Below are 27,326 nucleotides of genomic sequence, written 5' to 3'. Positions count from 1 at the left end.
GCTTGGAGAGTTGTGTCTTCTTGAAGAAACCATGCATATAGCACAGCAAGTTCTGAAATGTTTACCACAGGCAAAACACATTTAAGAAAAAAAAGGAAGCAAGCATGCAGTGGGTTTTACAAAGCAACCTTACAAATGCTCTAAACGGACAGCTTCTTGTTTTATGCACCAACAGGCTGTGGCTTTTGAACAAAAATTTGGAAAAAGAAACCAACCTATTATGGTATTAAGAAATATTCCACAATTCGGCATGACGAAGCTCTTATGAAAGCTAACCACATGAAGTCTGTGGCCATTAAATATAAACGCTATTCATTTCTATCAAATACATTTACAGCAGTAATTTTCCATTTACAAACTAGGCATTTTTAGAGGGAAACAGTGAGCTGGATCAACTACGCAGTGATTCTGAAAGGCACCTGCTACTCTTTTAGAGAACTCTCGGCAGTCTCCATGTTACAGTTGCCTGTAATGCCAGCTCCGGGTGAAACACCAGGCACACACATACTCCATACACACGTGCATGCAAAGCTGATAAAAAATTAATAAATAAGCCAGGCAGGTGGTACATGCCTGTATTCCCAGAACATAGGAAGCTGACATAGTAAATCCTGAGTTAGAGGACCCTGCCTCAATTTATGAAAAAGAAGACATTTTAATAACTCTTGCCAGAGCCTTTAAGTCCAGGATTTGGAAATGAGAAACAAAACAAAACAAAACAAAAACCCAGAATAGTATGAGTCTAAAGTGTAGAAGAACACAGAATGCCAATAAAGATCACAAATGCTTTTAATACTTAAGTATAATTCAAACTTTTTTCATAATAAAACTGTCTCTGAATACTGTCAGTTACTTTTTATTAACTGCGTCCAGAAACTTCAGCAGGTGCAGGAAGAGGTTGATGATATCCAAGTAGAGACTGATGGCAGCCAACACGTACTCTTCAGGCGAGAGTCTGTGCATCAGCGAGTGTGTGTCATAGATGATGAATCCACAGAAGAGGAGGGCGCCTAGAGAGGCCAAGACCAGTTCCACCGTCTGACTATAAAAGAACACCTACAGGCAAAGGAGTAAGGAATACGTTTATATGCAGGAGTCACGTTAGACCTACTTCAGTGACTTGTAATAACAATCTCCTGCCAGTGGCCCGTGTGACAAGGGCACACAGCGCTGACGTATGAAGGCAGGCAAAGCTAAACTCATGTTTGCTTGTTTACAGAAGTAGGCACCTGTGGATAAGCAGTTATCTTTCAATTAAGTTCACTACTTGACTCTGAATAGTAACATTCTAAACATGAACTGTTTTACATTGTTACCTTTTTAAGAATTAAACTTTTTATGGTATTACATCAGAAGAGGCCTTGCAGTCTGTGGGTCTCAGAGATCGACTTCAGTCTGTCAGGCTTAGAGGCAAGCACCTTTGTTCTCATCAGCCCTGTCTTCTTCTGAGTTAAGTGAGCCACTCGGAGGTTGGCAGCCGTAAGTCAGGGCCTTTTGTGTGCACTTTCTCTTATGTGTACATTCATCTTTTTTCTCAATCAGTGATAATGATTAACATAAGATTGGTTTTCACTGACATTATTCTATAATCTGACATGGAAATGCTCTAGATAATTACGACTAAGTGTCCTCTATAAGTAACACTCGGGGACTTTTAGGGTGACTTGTGTTGACACAGGCAGAATTATATTCGAATTAACTGTTCTTAAACTACTCACCTTCAAGAATCCTGCCAGGCACAAAATCCATAAACAAGCAAACAGCCTGGGAAAAACAAAGGTCAATGGGTTACAATATTCCTCACTAAAACACTCCTTTAAAATTAAAACAAAATGTTTTTATTTGATGTGTAGGGGTGCTTTGTCTGCATGTGTGTACGTGTAGCATATGCCTGCACATAACTGAAGCGGTTAAAAGAGGATACCAGATTCTTTGGAAATGGAACTGGAGATGATTGAGAGCCACCATGTGGATGCTGGGAACAGAATCCAGGTCCCCTGAGAGTAGCAAATGTTTTTAACCAGTGAGCCATCTCTCCAGTCCCCCAAAACACTTTTAAGCCCATTCTTCATTATTTCTTCATATTGTTTTATGAAGAAATAACTCTAGATTTTATGCCGAAGAATAACTAAAATATAAGGATTCATAAATATTTGATTAGAGCCACAGAAATGAAGTTAGAACCAAGGCTGAGCCATGGGTAAACCCAGCCCTGCTCCTAATGCACACGAGCTTCAGTTCTACAACGCTGGTCCTTTAGGGGCCACGGGGGAGCACTGACACCCTCACTCCCCTTTCACTCTGAAAGAAGAAAGTCACTAAAAGTCACAGTCCTTCTCCGTGAGCTCCTGGAGAGAAGGGCCTGGTCCCAGCACTCGGGGACAGCTCTGTATTAACTGTCATGTTAAAGACACAGACAGCAAAACAACAGCATGTGCTCACTGCTTGTAATAGTGTGTGTGTGTGTGTGTGTGTGTGTGTGTGTGTGTGTGTGTGTGTGTGTGTGTGCATGTGTATGTGTGTGTGAGTGTGTGTGTGCGCCTGTGTGTGTGCACATGTGTATGTGTGAATGTGTGTGTGAGTGCATGTGTGTGTGTGTGAGTGTATGGGAGTGTATGTGTGTATGGGAGTGTATGTGTGAGTGTGTGTGTGTGTGTGCCTGTGTGTGTGTGTGTGTGTGTGTGTGTGTGTGTGTGTGTGTGTCCCAAGACTGACTTACCCTGCTCCGAATTTGCTGAAATCTCTCTTTGACTGTAGAGTATAGGCAGTCAAGCCAAGAAAGACTGCAGCAGTCAGTATAAACGCGTGCAGAACCAGATGCCCATCATAGAAAGTAACTGCAAACACAAACCTATTAAAATGCACATAAACAGCCAAGACAAACAGCCTTGCCTAGGTCAACAGAAAAATTCCCTTACGTTTTGTTTTTTTTAATGTTTTTGATGTATTAATTATATCTACATAATGGGTTTCGCTGTAGCGTCCCCACACATGTTCACAACATATTTATTCATATTCACCCCGCTCCTCTCTGGTCATCCTCTCTCGCTCTCTTCTATTTCATGCACCAATACAAACAATTAAAATTCTTCACCCAGCCTTGAATATATTGATACTGTAAAACCACATACATCATAAAATTTAAAAGCTCCAAAATAGTTATTTATACAAAATAAGTAGGTCACATATCTTATAGTTAACCAAACTGCTATAGAGGACCAGGACTGGCTCCATTAGCACTTTACCAGGGTCTCTGTAAGGTTCCTGTGGTCAAGCACGGCAGTGGCCTGGGTCTCTGGCTGTGTTCCGAGACAGTGGCAGCCATGTTAGCCGTCACCGAGACTGCTCAATTAGTTGAGCAGCCCAACCCAAGGCGACTGAGCAAGAAGAACATAAAGGATGTCTGAGGTGGCTGCCATTTACCCACAGTACAGAGGACCAACGGTTAACAGCAGCAGTGGCAGAACAGGAAGAGATAAACGTACTTCTCATAAGGAGTGACTTGCAAACAGTTAATGTGGATCTCTGTGACACCCACAGTAATCCACCTGTGAACACTTAGAATTTTTATTATGGTTCACTGAATTCTTTATGTAAGACACTATTAGGGGATGTCACATAATTATAGCAGACACTTCGCCAGGAAACACATGAAGTACAGAAATAGAAACGGACAAACATCCTGTGTGCCATTTGGGGGAGCAGGGGGATGAGCAGCCACAACTCAGTGGGGGCAGTTCTTGGGGACTCAAGTGTGACAGAACAGACCTTGGAAGTGGGGGAGATCAACTCTAGTATCTCATTTTGGTCAACAGGAAATGATAAATGGATAAGCTATTCTCCATTCATTCTGTTTCCCCATTCCCTCTCAGCTTGGCTGACTTACATAAAGTATAAATATTGACATGTGCTTATCGACAATCTTCATAAATGTCATGTTTTTAATATAACATCCCATGATGTTAAAGTTTAACCCCAAATACCTTGTTAGTTAAAAGATTTTATCTACAGTAAAACAGTAACACCTAAAGGGACTTACCAACAGTTGCCACGGTCAGGGCTTCCGACAGTGTCTAAGAAAAGAAACTCTCATTAAGGGATGCATGGAAAACGGACTCTCTCCCCCACACATTCCCATGTCTAGCAGTCCAGTATGGTCCCATGGGAACGGCCTCATGTTACTTCAGAGGATCCTGTGACATGGGGCAGGACAGTCTGATCCCAGGGCAGTGAAAATGAATATTACATCCTCATTGTGGGTCTTTAAGCTTTAACCAAATATTTATAATAGGAAGGTTAAATAGTAGAATAACATAGAAAGTTGAATTTCCTCTTGTTATGTGTAGATGTGTGTAAACTGACAGGCAACCGCACCCTGAATTAAAGTTCCTGCAGGAGACTGTAAATACTGACACAGACGAGAACACTGTCACACTGAAACCACTGTGTCACCTTTGAAAAGTAAGTACACACATGCACATGCGCACCCTGACAGAGCTGGTTAGATTCCTGTCCTTCCTTACTTGCTGCAGAAGGACAAAATCAAAAAAAAAAAAAAAAAAGACGAACTCAACGATGAAAAAACGGTGCCAGGAGTTCACAGGCAATGAGAGGGAGGAAGTGTGCGTTAGGCACTTCCTTATTTGTTAAGCGGCTTTAGCTAAGCACATGATGAACGGGTCACGGAATAACAAGTGCCATCCTGCCCATGAAACCTCTGACTGAGGGTTTTCTAGTCAGAGCTCTCTGCTGGGCAAAAGGGTCTATCCTGTGCTACAAAGAAATCAGTCTTTCTAAAAAGAGACTGCAACAGATTTGAAGATCGTGACTTTTTTTAAGATTTATTTTTATCTTATGTGGACAAGTGTTTGCTTACATGTATCCTATATGTAATGATGTTCGTGTGTGCACCATGTGCATGTGGAGACCAGAAGAGGATGTCAGGTCCCCCAGAACTGAATCAGAGTTTAAAATGTGAGCCACCATGTGGGTGCTGGCAGCTGAACCCTGGTCTGCTGGAAGAGTAGTCAGTGCCCTTAACCTGAGCACCACTCCAGAGCTGTTTTCAATTTATTGTTAATGTATGTGCAGAGGACATGTGTATGTGAAGGGTCTTCATGCCAGGGCACACCAGTGGAGGCCAGAGGAGTGGACAGAACTTTGTGGTTCATTCCCACTTTACATGGGTTCTAGGGATTGAACTCAGGTCGTCAGACTTGTAAACATCTTTACTGACTGAGTCATCTTGCTGGCCCATGTGGCCCTAGGTTTCATTGTTTGTTTGTTTGTTTACCTCCTCCTCCTCCTTTGCACAGATGAGGCAGAACTGGGATCTGATCAAGGATTGGACACGACGTATTTGTTAACATCTACACCGTGATCTGCATAGACAGATACCTTCTTTCAGGATCTGAAGGAGTGAAGCAGGGGCAGTGGGAGCTACAGCAGAAGAATAATGAACTGTGTGGGCTGATGACAGGCCGTCGGGTTAGAGTAAGAAGGACAACAGAGCAAGGGCAGGCATGGGACAGAGAGGTGACACAGAGAACATAGCCTACCACTCGGTTATCTGATAACATTTCGTCCAGAACCTTCCTCCAGTTCTAAGGGCTGGGAGACGTGAGCTGCCCCTGCTCTTACCCGTTTGAGACAGCTGGGGCTCACACGCTCACACAAATTAAGATTTAAATGAATAAATTTAAAGCCATGAGCATCACTTCAATATGAACCACTTGCAGAGTCACAAACTCCTTTATTTGAAGCATTTGACTCTCAACACTGGCCTCTTTACTCTGATCTGACAACACATACTGTATTTCCAGTGTCTTGGAGAACACTGTCAGGATACAATATTAGAGGAAACTTGTCATACAGGAGATAAGATAATGTAAAATTACGCTGAGCCTTACCAGCCTTACTCAAATTAAGACCAAGTTTCTATAGAAGTCAACTGGGATTTCAATTTTAACAACTGTCTCAGCAAATAAATAGAACCTAATGTTAGGTTCTCCCATTTATAAATTTATAACTAGTTAAAAAAAATGGACCCTTAAGAGAACCGAGAGAAGATGTGAAAATAACACAGAATTAATAATGAGCTTGTATTCTCTAAGTCAAAGGCCCAATACAATCTCCTGCTCTAACCTCCAGAAAACTAGAGGCACAAAGTGTCACACAGATGACATATCTTACAGTTTTCATTTTATGTGTATACAAAAAGGCCTTGCCAAATGTCACATACGCAGAGGGTTGAGAGGCCAGGCCATCTGATTCCAGGTTGCTGTGTTTGCCACTCAATCCTAACAACAGAAGAACCACTACAGCAGACAGTAGTTATGAGTATTATTTCCTAATGTCGTCTAACTAAAACGTCAGGGCTGGGACGATGGCTCTGTGGGTAAATTGTTTGCTGTGCTAGCATGAGGACCTGAGTTCGGATCCCCGGAGCCCAGGTAAAAAGCCTGGTGTGGTGAGGGATGTTTGTTCCCCGAGTGCTGGAGGGCAGAGACCGGCATCAGACTCCTGTGGCTCACCACTCAGGAGGTCTAGCTGAAATGGTACGTTCAGATCTGCTGAGACCCTGTCTCAGAATCAAGGTGGACAACGAAAGAAGAAGACACCTAGGGCTAGCCTCTGACCCCCACATGCTAATGCACAGACAAGCCCATGTACACACAACTCGGGGTTGGAAGCCCAGGCTAAATGCTAATGGGACAGACAGCATCAAAGTACTCACAAATGCAAAAAGCAGATAGAGGTTCAGAGGATGCGTGTGTCTGTGCAGAGTCAACGCAAAGATCAAGCCCAGAGATCCGAGAGCAAACACCACAATTAAGGCAGGGCTGAAAGATATAACATTAAAAGGAGTTTCAGGCTTAAAAATAGCTGGGAATGATGGTATACAACTTAGTAAAATCTATGGATTCTCTATGTTCTTAGAATTACGAGAAAAAAATCTGGAACCATACCAAATTAAAAACACAAAACAAAACAAAACAAAAACCAACTTATTAACTAACTGGAAAAGTTGCGGGGTGTGGAATGCAGAGAGGCCATAAAAGAGTGGGAGGGGCTGTAACAGTGTGGGTGGGGCTGTAAGTGTGGGAGGGGCTTTAAGAGGGAGGGAGGGCTGTTATTCTATCTTTCCTTTACCGATGTCCTTCATGGTGCAGTAATATTTGTAATTAGCATAGTATTTTGTTAAGTAAAATACAATAAGCAAAAAATATTAAATTAGAAGGGAATTTTATACATGGCTACTCTTTTAGCATATTTACCACAGGGCTATAATTTAAATAACTATATCCCAGAAGAGCCAACCAATAGTTTAAGATCTCCTTCGGTAGAAGGAGGAGAGACAATCTACTTCTTAGAAAATAGTCATTCTTCATTTTTTTCTTTCAAATAAAGAAACCATCTTATTTTTAGCCCCTTAAACACTTATGCTGAGAGGAAAATCTTTATTAAGTGACAGATCAGGTGTAGCTCCTCTAGAAACTTCCCAGTAAAATTATTCTGTCAACGAAACAAGATTACCAAACACGACCACACATTTTTCACATAACTTTATTTTGCAAGTATAGTCTTAGGCTTTGGGGAAAGGATGGTAACAAGATGGATGGTATAGTTAAATACAATAAAATAATTATGATGTATACAGCAAAATATTTGTTCTTTTGAAGTTTTACTTATTTTGTTTGTATACTGTGGGGGAGGGGCATGGGTGTTTGCGTGCCAGTGCACATGTGTGGGAGTTGATTTTCTCTTTCTACCTCATGGCTTCTGCAGCTCTTTACCCTGGCATAGTCTTCCCAGGTGGAGCCACCTCAGCAGCCCGCAGTTCAAACTCTTAATTCTAGATGGTTTGACCCTATAAGACTATACACTAAGATGAGGTAGAATAACGTGTTGTGAAATGTTCTCCTTCATAAAGTGAATCAGGGTCACAGGGTCAGATGATGGATGTTTATGATGGAGAAAATGCAGTCCTCAGATGAAATATCTGGAAATGTCTAGAATTGTCTCCTTCTCTTACCTTTCATGGACAAAAGTACGCAAGGTCTCGAAATACAGGAACAGGGCAGAGGTCACTGTCGTTAGGAGAACTTGCAGAGACAGGATGCTGTAGACTTTCCTGAGAAAGGCTATAAGAAAGAGAACAGTCACGTAACCATTTTTCAAACTATCTGTTCCTCGGTCAAGACCAAATTTCTTTGAAAAAATAAGGGTTTTTGCTCTTGTCTTTGCTTTGTTTTGTTTGGTGGATGAGAGGGGCCTGAGCCATGGTTCGAGTGTGGAGGGAGGTGAAAGGACGCCAGTGTCAAGAGCCTGCTTCCGCCACGTGAGTTCCACCGCTCTGAGCCAGTTGGTAGGCTCGGCAGCAAGCACCTTTACCTAACGAGCCGTCTCACTGCCTAAAAAGTACGTTCATGGGCGTTTTTTCTTTATCCAGAATCTAAATAACAAAACCTGTAACTAAACCGAGAGAGAAATAATTAAAAAATTAGAAGGGGTATCTAATCCCCCAAAGGCCATGAAGCTTAAAAAATTTAAATTAGTGACAGATACTTCAAATATCTTCACCATAATAAAGAGAAACTATCAAAATGCCTATTTGTACATAAAGCGTTAAACGAGAGAAAGAGGAAGGCAGCATTTTACAAAATGGTTCCACTCTGAATATGAAAAACAAAATATAGCTAAATACAATGGAAATGCTGCTTTATGATGAAACATCTGAAAAGTATAGTTCTCTGCCATTCCATAAGTAAAGGAGCTGTCACCACGCATGTCTGTGCACCCCATGCATGCACTGTCACCACGCATGTCTGTGTGCTGCATGCATGCAACGCCAGAGGAGGCCAGAAAAGGGTACTAAACCCTCTGGGGCTGGAGTTACAGAAGGTGACATGCGGCTAGGTGAATGAACGCTGGGAATTGAACCCAGGTCCTGTGGAAGCAGCCAGTGTTGTTAACTGCAGAGACACCGCTCCAGCTTCTAACTGGAGTTTTAAGGCCATACTATGTCTCTTTTGACCCATATCTCCGTTTCCCTCCTCTATTTATTTTAGCATATTTACTTAAGGTCGGTATTGCCTGCTTTCCCGCCCAAATGACAACACTTGATGGCCGAGGACTGACTGACATGTGAACCGTCTACAGCTATATCCCACCATCCAGTATAGAGCCACCTCGAAATACAGGATATGTTTGTGCTCACTCACAGCTAAAGAATGCAAGTCAAAGCCAAGATCGTGCTCTCTCATTCATCTTTTACACAAGGTCTCTTTACCCTTCAGGCTGGCCTCTGACTCCTGTCTTCCTGCTTCAGTTTCCAAGATGCTGGGATTATAAGTGTGTAGGCCACATCTGACTTAAGTTTTTAACCTACCCCAAGACTATAAGAACTATGGCCATCCAGCCCATAACTTGGCTTTGTGAATGAGGCTTTCTTGGGACTCAGGCACACTCATTCTTTGAGATAGGCTCTACAAGTGCTTTCGAACAGTTGGATCTCACAAAACTGGAAATATCTATCATCTGGCCACTCACACCCTGATCTCTCAGACTGCCAGTTCAAAACTCTTCATAAAAGGACAGGTGAGGGTACAAAAAAGGTATCTTTTGTATCGTTCGCTAAACGGTCAACAAGTGATAATATCAATCAAATTTAAAATGCATTTAACCTTTACGTCTATATGAATGAAGACGATGGTTAAATAAATCATGGTATTATATGTACACTATGGGAGAGCACCGCACTGTACAAGACTGATAAAAGCTGTAAGTATAGCTATTTTCAAAGGTAAGATACAGTGAGTGAACATATAAAATTATAAAGCTGATCTGTATAAAACACAAACAACCCGTGAACTGTGAGGCTGCATTCATGAGTGTACAAAATAGCAGTATCTTAATTTTCCCAAATTACACAGAGCATGCTGACAAAACATACTAGTTTAACACACTAGTGTGCATGTTACAGGGGACTAGTTACGTAGACTAGTCCCTGCTATGAACATACTTAAGGTAAACACTACACTCAGAAATTGATTCTCACATCATTTCTCTACTATAACTGTTAGGGTTCGTTGTTTTCCACTGACGAATCTTGACTAGAAGTCCAGTATTCCAAAAGGATCTTTCAGAAAATGTATACATTATAAATAGCTCCTTTGTTTATTTTATTTTATTTTTATATGAAAGGCAGGCTTACTGGGAAGCTGCTCTCAGATGGGAGAGATCACTGGCCCTAAGGACTAAGGCCAGTGAAGTCATCGTGGGGAAATGAGGTTGGGAGTGGGGTGAGAAAGGGTGTGAACACAAAGAAGAGAAGGCCTTTGTTTATCTTTAAAGGAAGCATTTTGTGTATCCTTTTAATTACAAAGAAGCAGCTGAGAATCACTTAATAAACACAGAGATGGTCAGCTTAGTTATCAGTCCAGCTTCCAGGGATCCTAACTACAATGTTCCTGAACATTCAGTCATTCATACAAACAAGTTTTCTCAGTGCTCGAGGTTATGATCTGTACTGTTATAGTCATGTGCACTATACAGAAATAAATCAAGAATAAAACTATGTAAAACACAGAGGAGAGAGAGAGAGAGAGAGAGAGAGAGAGAGAGAGAGAGAGAGAGAGATAGACAGACAGACAGACAGAGACAGAGAAAAGAGAAAGGTAAAGGGAAAGAGAAAGAGAAAGAGAAAGAGAAAGAGAAAGAGAAAGAGGTTCTTCTAGGGGCTGTGAAACCTAGTTTTGCGTCCCAGGCCAAACTACTTCTCACCCAAATTTGAGAAGTTTTGATGTTTAAATAACTGTTTGGCCCTTACAGCATCCTGTAATTGCAGCGACGATGTCTACCTTAAAGATCAGGGATCACAGTGGCAAAGTTTGACTCCACACTACCAGCCAGACTGTGTTTAATTTCCAGACTCTTAGGTCAAGGGTCTTTGTACAACACTACCCTGTTTTCTAGCCTCACTTCAAATAGGCACGTTTCCCACGGTGACATGGTGTGTTGCTGCCAGCGCTGAGTAGCTCATCAGAAATGCCCTCGCCCCAAGAGTTCACCTCACACATGTAAAGAGTAAGCTCCGAGGGAGGGAGTCCCACGCCCTCCTTAGGTTACTTCAGTTTTCAGATGGCCCATTCTTCCCAAAAGCCCTTCCACACTTGGCATTTGGCAAGTTAGAATTTAGCTTAGGAGCCACAAAAAAAAGTTATTTCAGGTGCTGGCCAAGTCAATGTTTTAAGAACAATAATTGTAATCTGTGAAACTTCTACTTATCTCTCTTTGCATCTAGTACAGAGTTGCTGAGAAACAAAAACTCTAATCTATGTATTAAATATCTATCCCTTAATAGTTTAAATCATTCCTCAAGCCTCAGCTTGCCTCACCGAGGCCTCTCTGACAGACTCTCCTGCGACGCTCTCAGTACCAACTCTACAGTTTGATGGATGTTCACATATCACTTCTGATAGTTTCCTGCAGTGTCAGGTCCCTGCCACCTTCTGTCCCTGTCCTTCCCTGAGCTGATCTACTGTCTCATGTCATTGTTTCTGGGAACAGCAGGAAACTCTCAGTTCTACCCACTTAGTACTTGCTACACATGCCAGCTCTCTTCTAATTTCAAGCATTTCTATAAAGTGTAGCAAAGTTAACAGTGTGAAACTACAGCACAACATGCCTGATGAACAGACACATTAGTTCTGAACAACAACACAGCAAAGAAGGGTGCATGGCATATTAAGTACATTAGATATGACTAAGTGGGATTCACTCCTGGGATGCTAGGATGGCTCAATACATTAATGTCAATCAAATGGGATATACCACATTTATAGAATGATAGATAGACATGGGAGGAAATGACGTCATGCCATTATCAACTGACAGGGAAAAACCATGTGACAAAATTCTACCATGATTTATGAGCTAAGAACCAAAAGAAACGAATTCACCACAAATAAAGAGGGGGCTGGAGAGATGTTTAGAAGAGCACTGGTTGCCCCTCCAGAGATCCTGAGTTCGATTCCCAGCAATCAAATGGTGGCTCATAACCATCTATGAAGAAATCTGGTACCGTCTTCTGGTGTGCAGGCATACATGCAGGCAGAATGATATGATAATAATAATAATAATAATAATAATAATAATAGAACATACATGAAAAGGCCACAGCTTATTTCACACTCTAAGTGCTGACACTCTAAGTGCTGACACTCTAAGTGCTGAGAACATGGGACTGTTGAGAAAACTATCCCCTCTCCTCATTCCTGCCCTTTGTCCCCTTACAGGGTATCTTTTTCATTCCCTTACCCCCTGCTCAGGAACATTAAAGACAAGATGGAAAGAATGTAAGAGCTAAGGAGTGGGAAGGAGAAACACTGTCTCCAAGTCATGACCCAGCTACTGCACTCATGAGCTGATAGCACCTATGGTTCCTTGAGCACGACCTGCACAAGACCAAGCCAGTCAAAATGGATATGGATGGATAGGGAAGTTTCAAGAGGAAGTGCGATCTTCTTGGAGCCTACCTTTACTATGTGAGGTGAGCTCATGGAGAGAGGAAATTTCTGATGAGCTACTCAGTGCTGGAAACAACACACCAAATGTCACCCTAGGGAACATTCCTTTTTAAAGAGATGTTAGAAAACTACATAGTGTTGTAAAAAGAACCTTGACTCAAGGGTCTGAAAACTAAGCAGCAAGGGGCACTAGATGGCTACTGGTGGGAAGTGGGAGTCAGTTTTCTTTCTGCACGGCTGCTAGTAAGTTGCCCAGGCCTAGATAGATGCCCCATTCTCATGCAAATGTGGGTAGCACTAAGTGGATTCAGTGTATTAAAAAACAAACAAGGGGTTGGGGATTTAGCTCAGTGGTAGAGCACTTGCCTAGCAAGCTCAAGGCCCTGGGTTTGGTCCCCAGCTCCAGAAAAAAAAAAACAAAAACAAAAACAAACAAGGGGTTCAAAAAAAAAAAAACAACTTGAAAAAAGGCAAAAAGAATGCCATAAAATATAAAAAAAAAAGAAAAATTTTCAAGCAAATACCAAATCAAAAAAAAAAAAAAAGAAAGAAAGAAAAGAAAAAAAGACACCGGGGCTGGAGAGATGGCTCAGAGGTTAAGAGCACTGTCTGCTCTTCCAGAGGTCCTGAGTTCAATTCCCAGCAACCACATGGTGGCTCACAACCATCTATAATCAGGTCTGGTGCCCTCTTCTGGCCTGCAGGCATACATGCAGGCAGAAAGCTGTATGGCATATACATAATAAATAAATAAATGTTAAAAAAAAATCTTTAAAAAAAAAAAAAAAAAAGACACCAAGGTGAGAAAAGGCTGTTGGAGGGAGTGGGGCTGGACAGGATACTTTGTATACAAGTATGGAACTGTCAAAGAATAAATTTAAAATATTGGCTAAAAAAAATGAAATACTGCAATCCAAAAGCCATGATTCAAATGGATTACCAGAGAAGCTATGAGCAATTGATGACTTCTGGGGGCAGTGTGGTGGCTTGAGTAAGAATGGCCCCTATAGGCTCATATATTTAAATACTTAGTAACCAGGGAATGGTACATTTGAAAGGATTAGAAGGATGAGGAAGTGTGGCCTTTTTGGAGGAAGTGTGTCACTAGGGGTGGGCTTTGAGGTTTCAAAAGTCCAGGACAAGCCCAGAGTCTGTCTCATTCTTTGCCTACAGATCAGGGTGTAGCTCTCAGCTATGGCTCTAGCTCCTGCCTGCATGCTGCCATGCTCTGCACCATAACAGGTAACAGGCTACACCTCTCAAACTGTAAGCATGTTCCCAATGAAACAATTTCTCTGTTAAGGGTTGCCATGGGCATGGTGTCTCTTCACAGCAATAGAGCAGTGACTAAGACAGGGAGAGCAAGTTCCCTTCAGAGATGTGGCTACCCATACTGTATGTCCTACTACTATGCTCATGGAGCAGCATGAACTGGTCTCGGTGGGTTTTAAAGGAGCACATGAAGTTCAGAGGGAAAAGCAATGCAGGGATGAAGAGGAGCAGAAGGGCCTGGGGGGGGGGTTAGATGTGATTAAAGCACATCCTATATGTGTACTAAATGTTCAAACATAAAGTATTATATCAAGGGAATGAAAGGACATGCTACAGATTGGGAGTATACCTGGTAAGCAAAAAAAAAAGAAAAGAAAAAGAAAAAAGAGAACCTATTAAAAGGGTCTAAATCCAAGATAGAAAGAAAGGAAGAAAGAAAAGAAGGAAAATCTATTAAAGAAAGGACAAAAGAAAGAAGGAAAATCTATTAAAATGGTCCAAATTCAAAACAATGACAGCACCGAAATGCTGGTAAGAATGAAGCAGAATTCATTCTTTGTTGTTGCTAGGAATGCAGGGCCATAGTCTAGTAGTTTCTTACAGTACAAAATGCATTCTTGTGTATGACCCAACTATCATGCACCTTGGTATTTATCCAAATGAGTTGAATCTATGTACACACAAAAATATCTGCACATGGGAGTTTACAAAACAGTTTTATCAAAGATTGCCCAAACATACAAGCAGCCAAGAGAAACGACCTTGAGCTGAAAAAAGAAAGTATGCAGGTGCAAACAGAGAGCCGGAGGATTCTTCCATAGCAAGGGCAAAGGAGCTATCTGGTCCTGGAGGACAGGGGATGAGGAATCTTAAACACACAGGGCAGCACCAAGTGGATAATGTAAGTCTGAAGAGGGAAAAACACCCAACATATATGATCTCAATGATGTGGCATCCAGAGTAGGCCTGAGCAAAAGGAAGAATAAAAGTTAGACACGCTATGTGCTATGACACGGATGCACTTGAAGACATTAATAAAAACATGCCAGTCGCGAAGGCTAACGTGTATGATTTGTTTTTTTCCCAGGTATTTCTAATAGTGTCATGAAGACTGAAGAGATGGTGGTTGCCAAGGAGGCAGGCAATGGTGAGTTACTTAATGGATACAGTTTCACTTTTGCTTTGAAAGATGAGAAAGTTCTGGATAGGAAATACAACAGGGCGACAAAACACTACTGTGCTGTATGTCAAAGGTGGCTAGGGTGGCAAATTTCCTGCTATGAGTACTTTTTCATAATTAATATAATTTAAAAGCTGAGCTCACTTGTCAAAATATTTTCAAAATTCATTACAGGAATATCGGGCTAGGTAGGCACCAAGATTCTTGATGCGTCAGAACCACCTTCAAATTTTCTTTTTGTCTGGAACCGGTTTCAGCTGCTCAGACAGGTTGCATCAGGCCAGTTTCTGTGAAGTGACCAGTGGTGGACAGTGAATTCTGCTTCCTTACCTGACAACGAACAGCTCAAAATAATAACTTTGTACGGCCATGACTTTATTCACTGATCTGGGAAACTTCTCAGTCATTACACACACGTACGCCGAGTTCTGTACCCCACAGAGAGACAGTAATGACTGAGACGGTAAAGTCTCGGTTGCCAGAAGCTCTCAAGCACAGGGAACAAGCAAATGAGGGCACAGGCCGGTGATTTCCAACCTTCCCAATGCTATGACCCCTTGATATGGATCCTCATGTTGTGCTGACCCCCGGCCATACAATTATTTCCGTTGCTACTCCATAACTGTAATTTTGCTACTGCTATGAATCCTAATGTAAATATCTGGGGCGCAGATGACCTTAGGCGACCCTGTGAAGGGGGGGTCCCAGTTGCGACCCACAGGTTGAGAACCGCTGGCATAGGCGATCCGGTCCACACCTCCAAAAGGTACCTATGCACCGCTCCCTTCATTTGGTAAACTTATTTCCTCCTTGGTCCCCCTCGCCACCCGCCACATACCCATGCGAATGTGCACGCTGGCCGACGCCACGCAGCTGCCATAGTTGAAGTCATCCTCGATGGAAGAGCGGGGATAGCGCGGGTCCGTATCAGCCATGTCGCCAGTAGGAGCTGCACCTGCCTACACTGACCACAACCGCCTTCACCCACTTCCGGGAGTGCCGCCAGACAGAACTAGCCGAGCGGCCTTGCTGGAGCGAGCGCCGAACCAGTCGCTCGCTCCTATGGAAACATCCCCACTAGGAGAGGAGGAGGCTGCTTTCTAGTAGGAGACAAATTGCTCTCTCCAACGTCACTGCAAGGGAAATTTTTCTCAAAAAGTTCCTCTCGATCTCTAGAGAACACCTCCCAGAATGAGTGCTACAAAGATTCTAGTATCAATCCAACAACCTCTCATTAATACATTTCAATACTCGGTCCAGGAATGAACTTTTGAGCAATTATTTGTAAGCAATATTTAGGCCTACATTTATTGACCATTTCTTTTAAAACAAACCCACACTTTCTTCTTTCTTTCTTTCTTTCTTTCTTTCTTTCTTTCTTCCTTTCTTTCTTAAGTTAAATAATGCTTCATCTTAAAAGACCATTAGGAATCCCCTCCTGGGGCATGATACAGGTTTTCAAGAAATCAACGTTTGCGTATTAAGAGGGCAAAGTTTTCGTGGTGGTGTAGGGGACAGGTGCCAAAGAAAGAGGCTGGACAGATGAACAAGGCCAGACCACTGAATGCTAAACATAGAATTCACGACCAAAGCTGAAGGAAAAATGACAGAGAAGGTGGTCACAATGCAGTGTTTCTGTCATGACATGCTGCTGTTACACTGCAAACATGGGGTGTATACTCACCAAAGAAATATTCCAGGACACCTATAATTTTATTTATCTTTATTTTCTTGAAGGGTTTCAATACGTATCTAGCTGGCCTGAGACTCATTATGTAGACCAGGCTGGCCTTGAACTCATAGAGATCCACCTGCCTCTGTCTCCTGAGTGTTGGGATTAAAGGTGAACCAACTGACCCACTTGCAATTATTTCTGAGTTTACTTTGACTCACCTGTACTCGCCAATATTACCCAAAGCCCTCCAAAGACCCGGCAAGTGGGATTCAAAATAATTAAAGAATTGTCTATTCTAAAACTAAAAACATAATATTTTCAGGAACCCTTTTTCAGATATGTTCCACAATAACAAGAATGAAAAATGCTTAGCTTTTATTACTTTTAAACATGTTGTTACTCACTTCAATAAAGCTACAAGAATGGTATTTATTATAGAGGGCAAGCTGGAGATGAACTGGGAGCCTACCTTTTTATTACCTAAAGAATTACCAATATCTCATTCAGAAAAAAATAATTCTAGCTAGATCGTGCCCCCTATGTGAAAGACAAAATATTAAAACCTAAAGTTATGTAAAATAATCTCGTTATAATTTGAAGAAAAGCAAAGATTTCCAAAAACGGATAAAATGTTATTTAATCTAAGAAGATTGGCACACTATATAAAATTGGGACCACCTAGTAAGTAAATTTCATTGTGAAAGAGTGAAGAGCAAACTATGGAATGAAACATCTATATGACAAGTTCCCATTCCATACCATATAAACAATGATCATAAATCCAGACCTATCCTCTAAAGCAAGTTGCTAATAGAAAATGGACAAGAGACAGGACTAGGTAACGCTGTATGCACAGAATGAAGCCAAAGAGAGAATAAACAAAGGGAAAAATGCCTACTGTACTAATGACCAGAAAAAAATGTAGCTAAATACCATAAGGAAACATCTCTAAACATTCATCAAGTGGCTAAAGCTAAGAGACTGAGACTGTCAGGTGCTGAGGAGACCCAGATGGAAGATATTTATGACCAGCAGGAAGTGCCAGGCACTGCCTAGGACACTGCAGAGATCATGCACCCAGAAGGACCCCGTGCTTGGTTTAATGCTCAGTTGGTGCCATTCTAGAATTCATACTAGTGTTGCCTGCCTCAAGCTTGTGAAAGGACAGAGAAACAGGGGAAGGACACACACAACCATGACTTCCACCTCTGCCAAAGCTTGCATTTTGGCATTCAGGATGTCTGGTGTGCAGCGAGTCCAGTTGTACCCATAACACCACAGAGTTAAGCTAGACTCAAACCAAAGGAAAAACGGGAGGAGGGCAGCAGGCCTAGAAGCCAGGCTCTCTTTGCCAGACTAAACTTACTCTGAATGTAGGAAGAAAGAAACAATGTCCTAAACACTGTGCACCGCCAACATATTTTATTACATCCTTTCTGTTCCGCTGGTGTTCCTTTTTGGTTTTAGCAAAGGATTCACACAGAACTGGAAGGCATGGAAAGAAAGGGGAAGATAGACAGCTGTGGCTCCTCTTCCTTTCAGCTCCATCAAACCAATCAAGTGAGAATGGAGAGAATTTACCAATACTCAGGCGATAACCCTGACAGGCGATCATCAAGTCGCATGCCTCTAACAGGCAGCTCAAAGGGGCAGGCCAGGGTCATTGCCAACATGAAGTCCTAGCCTACCATAGAACCCCTAGCTCTCTTCTTGAGAAAAGCACCATTATTTTGTGCACCAGTAGGTGGCTTCAATTCTTGTCTATAAAAAGCAGGTAACATTGATATTTCTGCCGAGCCCTCCTGCGGTTGTGACTGTGACATAATAAGGAATGCACTTCCCCCTCTGGGCTGGAATTTCTGGGATGGCGGGATTGCCTTTCGTCTTATACCACAGTTGGCTCTGCTTCCAGAGGGGATATGGGGTGAGTCCTTAGACAGTTTGAAGAAACAGGTATGACACTCGTGCCTGAATAAGAACATGACTAACATATTGGAACTATCAACCACACCTTCCTGCTATTTGGCCCCATCACATGTTCTAAAATGGAATCCTGGAACTAATTCCTAGGGAAAACAAGTGAGGGATGACCTCACGGACCTCCCCTGAGTCTTGTGACTCATTCTAATGAATCAGAGGACTTGAAGAATGTGAGGGTTAGTTAACTATCAAGTTGATAGTATCACCTGGAACCAGAATCCCGAACTGTCTGACAGGAAGCGAGATGAGCGCTGGCACAGATCTTACTTCATTGCTCTCCGCTCTTTCTTTTAAAAAAATAATTTTGTGTGTGTGGGTGTTTTGCCTACAGATATGTCTGTGTACCAGGTACATGCCTGGTACCTGTAGAAGCCAAGAGGCCTTCCAATATCCTGGAAGTGGAACTATGGCTGTTTGCCGTCGTGTGATTGCTGGGAATCAAACCTGGGTCCCCTGGAACAGTGAGCAGCCAGTGCTCTTCACCGCTGAGCCAGCTCTGCAGCCCTGGTCTCTTTCTACTCATGACTGGAATGTAGTGGAACTGGCTGCTTCAAGTCCCTACCACCTTTACTCCTCCGGAATGGTGGACTGTGGCCCGGAGACGTGAGCTTAAATAAACCCTTTCTTTCCCTAATTGCTTTCATCCGGATGTTTTAATCCAGAAACGGGAAATAAAACTGAGACAGAGGGAGTCCTACTATGTGCACCCAAGCATATAATTGATGTCCTAGATTCCTTTGTGTTTAAAACTGGGCCACTTGGGTTGGGGATTTAGCTCAGTGGTAGAGCGCTTGCCTAGCAAGCGCAAGGCCCTGGGTTCGATCCTCAGCTCCAGGAAAAAAAAAAAAAAAAAAACTGGGCCACTTGAGAAAACTACCGAGGTTTATCTAGCTCACAGCTTTGGAATCTGAAGACCAAAGATCGAAGATGGAGCAGCCACATCTGGCCAGCCTCAGAACGAGCTTACTAGCTGTGTCATGCTGTGGCTGACAGCATCCCAGGGTGAGAAGTTACCTGAGAGCATCAAACAGCTCTCATGGAAGAGAGCATAACGCAAGAGAGGAGGCAAACAAGAAGCCCAGGGAGCCAAGCCCTTCTTATTACAGCCCGCTCCCTTTGTAGGATTAAGTTCTACTAGCTCATTACAATCCTTCTTCTGGCTTCGTTTTTCAGCTGACACCAACAGGTAGGATAAGGACAGATGCTGTCCAGAGGATGTTAGTACCAATGCTGTGCATGATATGGGTGGCACTGAGTAAGGGTAAAGTGGCCCTATTGAGAGTAGGGTAAAAGAACGGGTTGGTGAGACACTACTGAACTTGGTGAGGAAGAAAATCGCAGAACCAAAGACATTTTGTTTTGAAAGAGGAAGAATCAGTGTGGTATTTAGATGTTGATCGAGGGGAACCGGTAAAGTGAAACAGAATTAAAATCTCTGAGACAAACAATAATGGCTGCCCACATTCCCTTCAGTTACAGGGAAAGGGCTGGGATTCAGAGTGCTTGTAAAAGATGAGGCTTATCTAGGGGTCTAGATGGCTCAACTCTAGAGATGAGAAACGTGTTTATTATGGTTTGGACAGGAAGCAATGAAAGTCCATGTTTGAGCACATGGTTGCCAGCTGGTAGTAGTGTTGAGAGGTAAGCAGCTCACACAGCTCACACTGACACTGACTCCACGGATTACGTCATTAGAGGCGTGTCCCCAATCTCTTTCTCCTTGCCTCATGCTACATTAGATCTGGTGATGCAAACATTTTGAGTGTTGCTGTTATTGTTACGGAGAGGATTTTAAACATCCTCTGACGGATCATACACTAAAGCTTGGTTGCCAGCCTATATTGCTGGTAGGTGATTGAACCTAGTGGACCTAGGGGGACCTAGTGGAAAGAAATCAGATCTCTTGAAGGGAATTCTGGCACCCTGGCCCTGCCCGGCTTCCCCCACCTCTCTCTCTTTTCCTGATACCATGAACCACAAACTCCAACCATAGAGCGAAGCTCCGAGGTTATGAACCAAACAACCTTTGAATCTGTTCTGTGGGGCATTTTGTCAGAAAGCTAACACAATCACACATGGCGATTTCCTATGCAGACATAGGTCTCAGATTGTTTTCTCAGCTCTAGAAAGTCAAAAGGTAACCTACACCAATCTTCTCTTCCCTCTGATGCTTAGCATAGTGGCACAGGGACCCTTTTAGGCGTGTAGTCTGATAAAATCATAGTCGTTAGGACGAAGAGACTTCAGAAATTTCGTTCAAACACTTCTAGTTTATGAGCTTTTACAGTGGGTATTGAACGCCCAGGCACCATTGCTGCTGATCGCCAGGGGGCGCTATTCCAAAGAGGGAGATCTGGGGTTTCAAACAGCCGCTGGATTTTCAAGTGGTTGGTTACCACTCCATTTTCCCACCTCCTTTGAAGAACCTCTTCGTCTACTGACGAAACATCCATACGGTTCCCGCGGTGGGTCGTTACAGCATAAACGGTAGACTATTTCAGGACACCAGTCAATGTTTCTTAAACTTCGTGTTGCAAGTTCGCTGAAGCACTGGGAGGAAAGAAAAGGAGACTGCAGTAAAACCAAGTGGCACTGTGGCAGAGGTTGCCCTCTGTAGCAAGGACGAGCAGGTTTTTTTTTTTGCCCTGGTTTGGCCTGTTCGTTGTGGTTTTCTTTTACATCCATTCTCCCCCCAGTGTGTTCACGTTTTCTTCCGTTTAAATTTACTTGGCAAAAAAACCGTGTTTCTCGGCGAGTACGTATTTCTTTCCTGACCGGACAAAGAGAAACTTTAAAAGATGTACCGAAAACCTCTCAGATCCAATCGTGGCCAGGAGGCCGCCCATCCCAGGGCAGCAGAGGGGTGGCGGCTTTCCCGGATTCCAGCCGCTGCCCCCGCCCTCATTTTCTTGGCTGGTCTCCTGGGTCACGTCCCAAGGCGAGGACTGACAGAACGGTTCATAACAAGAGGACAGGGGAACGGTGCGCTAGAGGCGGGGGCAGCCCAGGTCTCGCAGGGGCATCCCTGGGGAGAGGCTCCCTGCGTCACGTGGGACCCGCCCTGCGACTGCCCGGGCGTGGAGTGTTGCAAGCTCCGGGCAGCCGTCGTGGAGCTGAATTTCCGCGGTTGTGAAAGGAGGTGGCAGCGGCGACGTCCCTGCTTCTCCGCGTGGGATCCGGGGTTCCGCGATGGCCGGCCCGTGCGGGGCCCGTGGTACGCTGTCGCCACACTCGCTGCTCTTCGACCTGCCGCCCGCGCTGCTGGGCGAGCTGTGCACGATCCTGGACAGCTGCGATGGTCCGCTGGGCTGGCGGGGCCTGGGTGAGTGCAACTCAGACCTGTTTGTCCTCTCCCGCGAGGGACTCAGCTAACCCAGGGACCCACCACTCACTTCCCTTCCCTCTCTGACACTCTGCGTACTGCTGTATCAAGTTAGGAGATTAGGAAAGTCAGATGTCAAGAAAGCGTCCTATGCTGATAAGAGATTCTATCTCCACTCGGTTTGCAGTGTGCACATAAATATGCAAATATTACCGTAGGTAAGGGATGCCTACTGGCTCTACGACCTCCACCCCAGATGTTTTTTTAATATTAAAGCCTTTTTTTTTTTTTTTTTTTTAAGAATTAGAGGTGCTGCTCAGTTGCTAGAGTGCTTACCTATGGATGAATGAAGTTGCATGTTCGATTCCCTAGCTGGGAATAAAACAGACCGTGGTAATGCCAGCCATTGAGAGGTAAAAGTAGGAGGGTCAGATATTCAAGGCCATCCTCTCCTTGTAGAGAGTTCTAAGCTGGTTTGGGCAAGATGAGACCCCTATCTCAAACAAAAACAAAAACAAAAACAAAAACAAAAACAAAAACCCAAAACCAACCAACCAAACAAACCCCCAGCAAACTTTATTTATTCATGTTAGAACTTTCGGATATCTATTCTTTGGCGTTTTAGTGTGTGTCCCACACTCCTGTGGCATCTAAAGGGCAACTTGCAGAAATCAGTTCTCTGCTTCCACCACAGGATCCTGGGACAGAACTCAGGTTGTCAGGCATGCTTAATGCACTTCGGTGTTTCCACTAAGTCTCCAACAATCTACAAGGGAACTATTACTGTTTGCTATGGATGTGATCCCCACTTCTCTTTATTATACATATCTTGCTAATTTGCCAAATCGACTGCAGTGAAATTATAAAGAAAGCCTCTTTATATTAATTTAGAAAGTTATCTTTAAAAATGCACTTTATGCAGATTTGGTAAACTGAGCAGCTACATAATTGTAAAGTGGCGACATGTCAACAAAAAAGCTCAGGCCAAAGTCTTTGCTTTGTTAGATGTAAGTGTTCTCTTTGGGATTAGATGACCACTCATGTTGTCACAGTAAATGTTAATTGAAAATAAACATGAGTATTGTTAAGCAGCTTTATCTGAAGTCGTGATTTTTTTTTCTCCTTTGTGGTTGATAAACAATATGCCTACAATTTCTGAAACTGTAACCGTTATGTAGAAATGGTTTGGGGAATGGGCTAAGAGTTATTGTTCAGTAGTAGACTGCTTTCTTCAAACCAGAAAGTCCTTGGCTCCATTCCTGGCATGGAAACAATGTATTCAGTGAACATCTCAGAAAAGGATTCTGAACTCTGATTTTAGGAAGACAAAACTATTTGCAGCCTACATCTGAGATATCAGATCCTCCCCGCCCCCAATCAGATTTTTCCCTATTTGAGCTAGATCATGGCACAGTGAGTATTTGTGTCTAGAGACTTACTAAGATTACTGCATTTTCAAAAACGAAATAGTTTGGTCCAATGCTCAAGTGCGGATGGGGCCAGATTATGTCATAGATGAATGAAGCCAGTTGGTGGGGATCATGACTATGGAAGAGCGTGTGTCCTATTTAAAGGGAGCCATCAGCTCTCAGGCCCTGGGCTCTGCTGCTTTTCAGGAAGTCCAGCTTCGTTAACTGGCTTCTTTTCTCTCCCCTCCCATCTTTCTCTATAGCACTAAACTACAAATAGTTAAGCCTCATAACCCCCTCCACTCACTTGTGAGTCAGATGCTGAAATCATCCCCAGCGATCCTACAGATGAGGACACTGGGTTACACATTGTTTCAGAAACTTGCAGTTCATACGGTTGGAAGTGGCAGAGCTGGGTCTTGAGCTGAGGAAGTCTGTATCCAAGGCTCATGCTCTTAACCACAAGCCACACTGCACACCTCCCCTAACTGCTATAGGCTTTCCTGGTGCATCTCACAGGTCCCTAAGACTGTAGCATTTCTGGCTTTAAAAAAAACAACCCAATTCAGTGTGCTGTTTATACTCGCAGCTCGATTTTGCCCTTGAGGAAATAAATGAAGATAATCTACAGAAGCACAAGGGATATCTAGGTGGTCTGTGCAGCGAGGTACATTTAGCCAAAGGTGGGGAGATATTAAATGTGGGAGATAAATAGGGAGGCTTTCGGTTATGTCTGGTGGCAGGCTGTTAGCACCAGAAAGGTAGCAGGCAGCGTAACTCGCAGAGTTGGCTCTCTCCAATTGGAGTAAAAATCTAGACAGGTATGGGTTCCCAATCACATTTTGGCAGTATAGGGCAGACGGCCGCAGGCTTCCTGGATATAGCAGGAAGTAGTCTTGGGACTCTTACTGGATATAGCAGGTTGGTTCCTTAGGCTTGAATTGATGCATGGTGCGGACCAAAGCTCTATCTCTATGGAGTATGGATATTATGTCTTTGGGTACTGATTCTCCTGGGGCTGGCACAATGTTTACTCCTGATGTAGCTGTAACTGCCTGTGCAAGGGAGTGGTGCTCTGGGCACCTCACACGCCTCGTTCCCCTGTTGGTATGATGAGGAGAGAAAAAGAGGAGGTGCTGGAAGGGGAAGTTAGGTCTGTGAGACCACAGGGAAGAAAGTTGGAGAAATGAACCATGAAGCTGTGCTGAGATCAGAAGGAGTTGCTGATCAAATTTTTATATGGGAGGCTCTGAGTTTGACTCCCTAGTACATGTGCATGAAAAGTTTGTGTGCATGCATGTGCGTGACACACACACACACACACACACACACACTCGAGTGGATGCACATGTGCATACACGTGGGTGTGCAGTCCTTTTATGCACAAAGCAAGTGAGAGTCTGAAGACATATAGGGCCCTGGATTTCAAATGGAAAACAATTATAATAGTGATGGGGACACTGTCCCAGGCTGATCATGATTTCTGATGATGGTGACTACATGATTGGGTTCCATTAGCAAAGACAGTTCAGACACAGGCCAGTCGCATAGCTGCCTCTGTGGTGGGTTAAGTGTGTGTGGGATCAAGTAGCCTGGTTACTCACGTGCTAGAATCACCCACGCAAGACTTTGAACACATGGATGCTTAGGTCTTTTTCTTGGAGCAGCTGATTCATAAGTGTGGGTGGGAAGTCTAACACATTGCAGAGACCAGATTGTTAAGTATTGTTAGTAAAGTTAGTATAATTTCGAGGTGATGTCTGGTTGATGGTGATGACTACTTGCTTTGTAGTCAAAATGACATCATAACAGACATACAGATCCTCTGGTGAGCATTCATTTACTACATTACCATAGACTGCTAGTTAAAGTAAATGGAGACAAAACCTCTCCACACCTAAGATACACTGGGAGAACTCATGTTGCTACTGTGTTATAGATTCTATGCAAGACTGTATCCAATTTTCTTTCTCTTTTAAAATGAAATAAGGAGCAGGAGAGATGTCTCAGTGGTTGAGAGTGTGTACTGCTCTTCCGGAGGACCTGGGTTCTGTTCCTAGTACCCATGTCAGAGGGCTCACAACCACTAGTAAGGACCAGAAGTCCCCTGCCTCTGTCCCCCACGACCCACCCCAGTACCTATGCTCGCATGTACATACCTCACAACGTGTACACATCATTAACATTATAAAAAAAACTTTAAAAGTAAATAATAAATCATGCAAAATAGCCATTTAAAAATAAATAGCATTTGAATAAATAAACCGTGCATTTGAATATCTAATAAAGGTATTCAATGAGAACAGTGATATTCACAGCTACTATTTTTGAGGTATTCGCTGTTGCCTGGCCCTGTATTAAGTACTTTACATAGACTGTCTCATATACCTACTGTAAAAATGTAGACCCCATTCCCATTTTACTGACAGGAAAAAATGGACTGCTGAGGAGTTTATGCGATTTGCCCCTAGGTACTTTAGCGACTGGCAGAGTAAGACTCTGGTGAGATTGTCACACTCTTGGACTCACCTTTTCTTCTCCTTTTATTTTCAAATGGTTTTACCTTTTAAAACAGCTTTATGCTTGTGGTAAGAGCACCAAAGGCAATAAAAAGTTCCCACATATCCTCTGCACAGAAGATACCAGAGCTTTACCATGAAATCTGGACCCAGAATCTCCTATCATTAGTGCCTCACACAAGCGTGGTGTGTGTGTTACAATCCAGACTTGTAATTATTCGACTGAAGTCTGTATTCTGTTCACACCCCTTCCTTTTTTTCCCAGACTCCCCTCTCTCCTTTGGATTCCATCCCAGTCCCCACAATGAGTTACCATGTCCCATTTCGTACCACATGCTTTCCGGCTCCTTTGGATGACCTTGACACTTTTGAAGTGTGCTTAGTGCTTGTCATAGTCAGGGTTTCTATTCCTGCACAAACATCATGACCATGAAGCAAGTTGGGGAGGAAAGGGTTTATTCAGCTTATACTTTCACATTGCTGTTCATCACCAAAGGAAGTCAGGATAGGAACTCACACAGGGCAGGAACCTGGAGACAGGAGCTGATGCAGAGGTCATGGAGGGATGTTACTCACTGGCTTGCTTCTCCTGGCTTGCTCAGCTTGCTCTCTTATAGAAGCCAGGACCTCCAGTCAAGGGATGACACCACCCACAATGGGCTGGGCCCTCCCTCCTAGATCACTAATTGAGAAAATGCTTTACAGCTGGATCAGCATTTCCTCAAGGGAGGCTCCAGCTTGTGTCAAGTTGACACACAGAACCAGCCAGTACATTGCTCCTCGATTGAGATTTATCTGATACCTTTCTCATTATTACAGTGAGGTTATGATTCTGGGGGGGATATAAATCACAGAGATAAAGGACCATTTTCACCACAGCTTAATGACGGTCCATACTTCTGATGTGAATTATCTCTGTTGACATTTGCCATGACAAAGGCAGTGTCTGTTGGGTGCCCACATTATAAAAATTCTCTTTCTCCTCCTCTTTCCACATTGCCTTCTTCAGAAGGAGGCTCTGTGTGTATCCTCCACTTCAGGTGCAGCCAAGCTTCCCCTTCTGAAGACAGAATAAAGCCTGACTTACCTCAGTGTCATTTCTCCCATTTGACAAAGCTTTCATTAGATCTTGCTTCCTCTTTTTATTGGTTATTTTATTTATTTACATTTCAAATGTTGTCCCTCTTTCAGGTTTCCCCTCTGCAAACCCCCAGTCCCATCCCCCCCCCCTGCTTTTATGAGAGTGCTCCCCACCCACCCACCCACTCCCTCCTCCCTCCCCGCCCTAGCATTCCCCTACACTGGGGCATCGAGCCTCCACAGGACCAAGGTCCTCTCTTCCCATTGATGCCAGATAAGGCCATCCTCTTCTACATATGCAGCTGGAGCCATGGGGCCCTCCATGTGTACTCTTTGGTTGATAGCTTAGTCCTTGGAAG

General features: G+C 43.3%; 2 protein-coding genes across 2 annotated transcripts in view; one reads left to right on the top strand and one right to left on the bottom strand.

Annotated features, from left to right (window-relative positions):
- Nucleotides 1-771: 771 nt before the first annotated feature.
- Nucleotides 772-15,978, bottom strand: Tmbim4 (transmembrane BAX inhibitor motif containing 4). Its single transcript, XM_032913005.1, has 7 exons — nucleotides 15,821-15,978; nucleotides 8,036-8,144; nucleotides 6,737-6,842; nucleotides 4,040-4,073; nucleotides 2,720-2,837; nucleotides 1,719-1,764; nucleotides 772-1,056 (listed from the first exon to the last, which is right to left on the bottom strand). The coding sequence occupies exons 1-7, from the start codon at nucleotides 15,915-15,917 to the stop codon at nucleotides 850-852; spliced, it is 717 nt and encodes a 238-aa protein (XP_032768896.1). The 5' UTR covers nucleotides 15,918-15,978; the 3' UTR covers nucleotides 772-849.
- Nucleotides 15,979-21,480: 5,502 nt separating this feature from the next.
- Irak3 (interleukin 1 receptor associated kinase 3) overlaps nucleotides 21,481-27,326 on the top strand; it is a 58,938-nt gene continuing 53,092 nt past the window's right edge. The window contains exon 1 of the mRNA XM_032912994.1: nucleotides 21,481-21,959. Coding sequence (XP_032768885.1) covers nucleotides 21,827-21,959 — 133 coding nt within the window. The 5' untranslated portion in view covers nucleotides 21,481-21,826. The remainder of the gene's footprint in view (nucleotides 21,960-27,326) is intronic.

The sequence above is a fragment of the Rattus rattus genome, chromosome 1, assembly GCF_011064425.1.
Source record: "Rattus rattus isolate New Zealand chromosome 1, Rrattus_CSIRO_v1, whole genome shotgun sequence".
NCBI classification, from domain to species: Eukaryota; Metazoa; Chordata; class Mammalia; order Rodentia; family Muridae; genus Rattus; species Rattus rattus.
Note: the sequence above shows the minus strand (reverse complement) of the source record. Positions and strands in the feature narration are given on the sequence as shown.

Bases quoted from the DNA above. Each gene is read 5' to 3' on its own strand.
- Tmbim4 (XM_032913005.1), bottom strand. From the start codon at position 15,917: ATGGCTGATACGGACCCGCGCTATCCCCGCTCTTCCATCGAGGATGAC. The intron at 1,765-2,719 runs GTAAGTCAGTCT...TGTTTTTCCCAG, and splicing joins TTCAGCAAATTCGGAGCAGG to GCTGTTTGCTTGTTTATGGA. The intron at 1,057-1,718 runs GTGAGTAGTTTA...CTTTGCCTGTAG, and splicing joins GCCTGGCAGGATTCTTGAAG to GTGTTCTTTTATAGTCAGAC.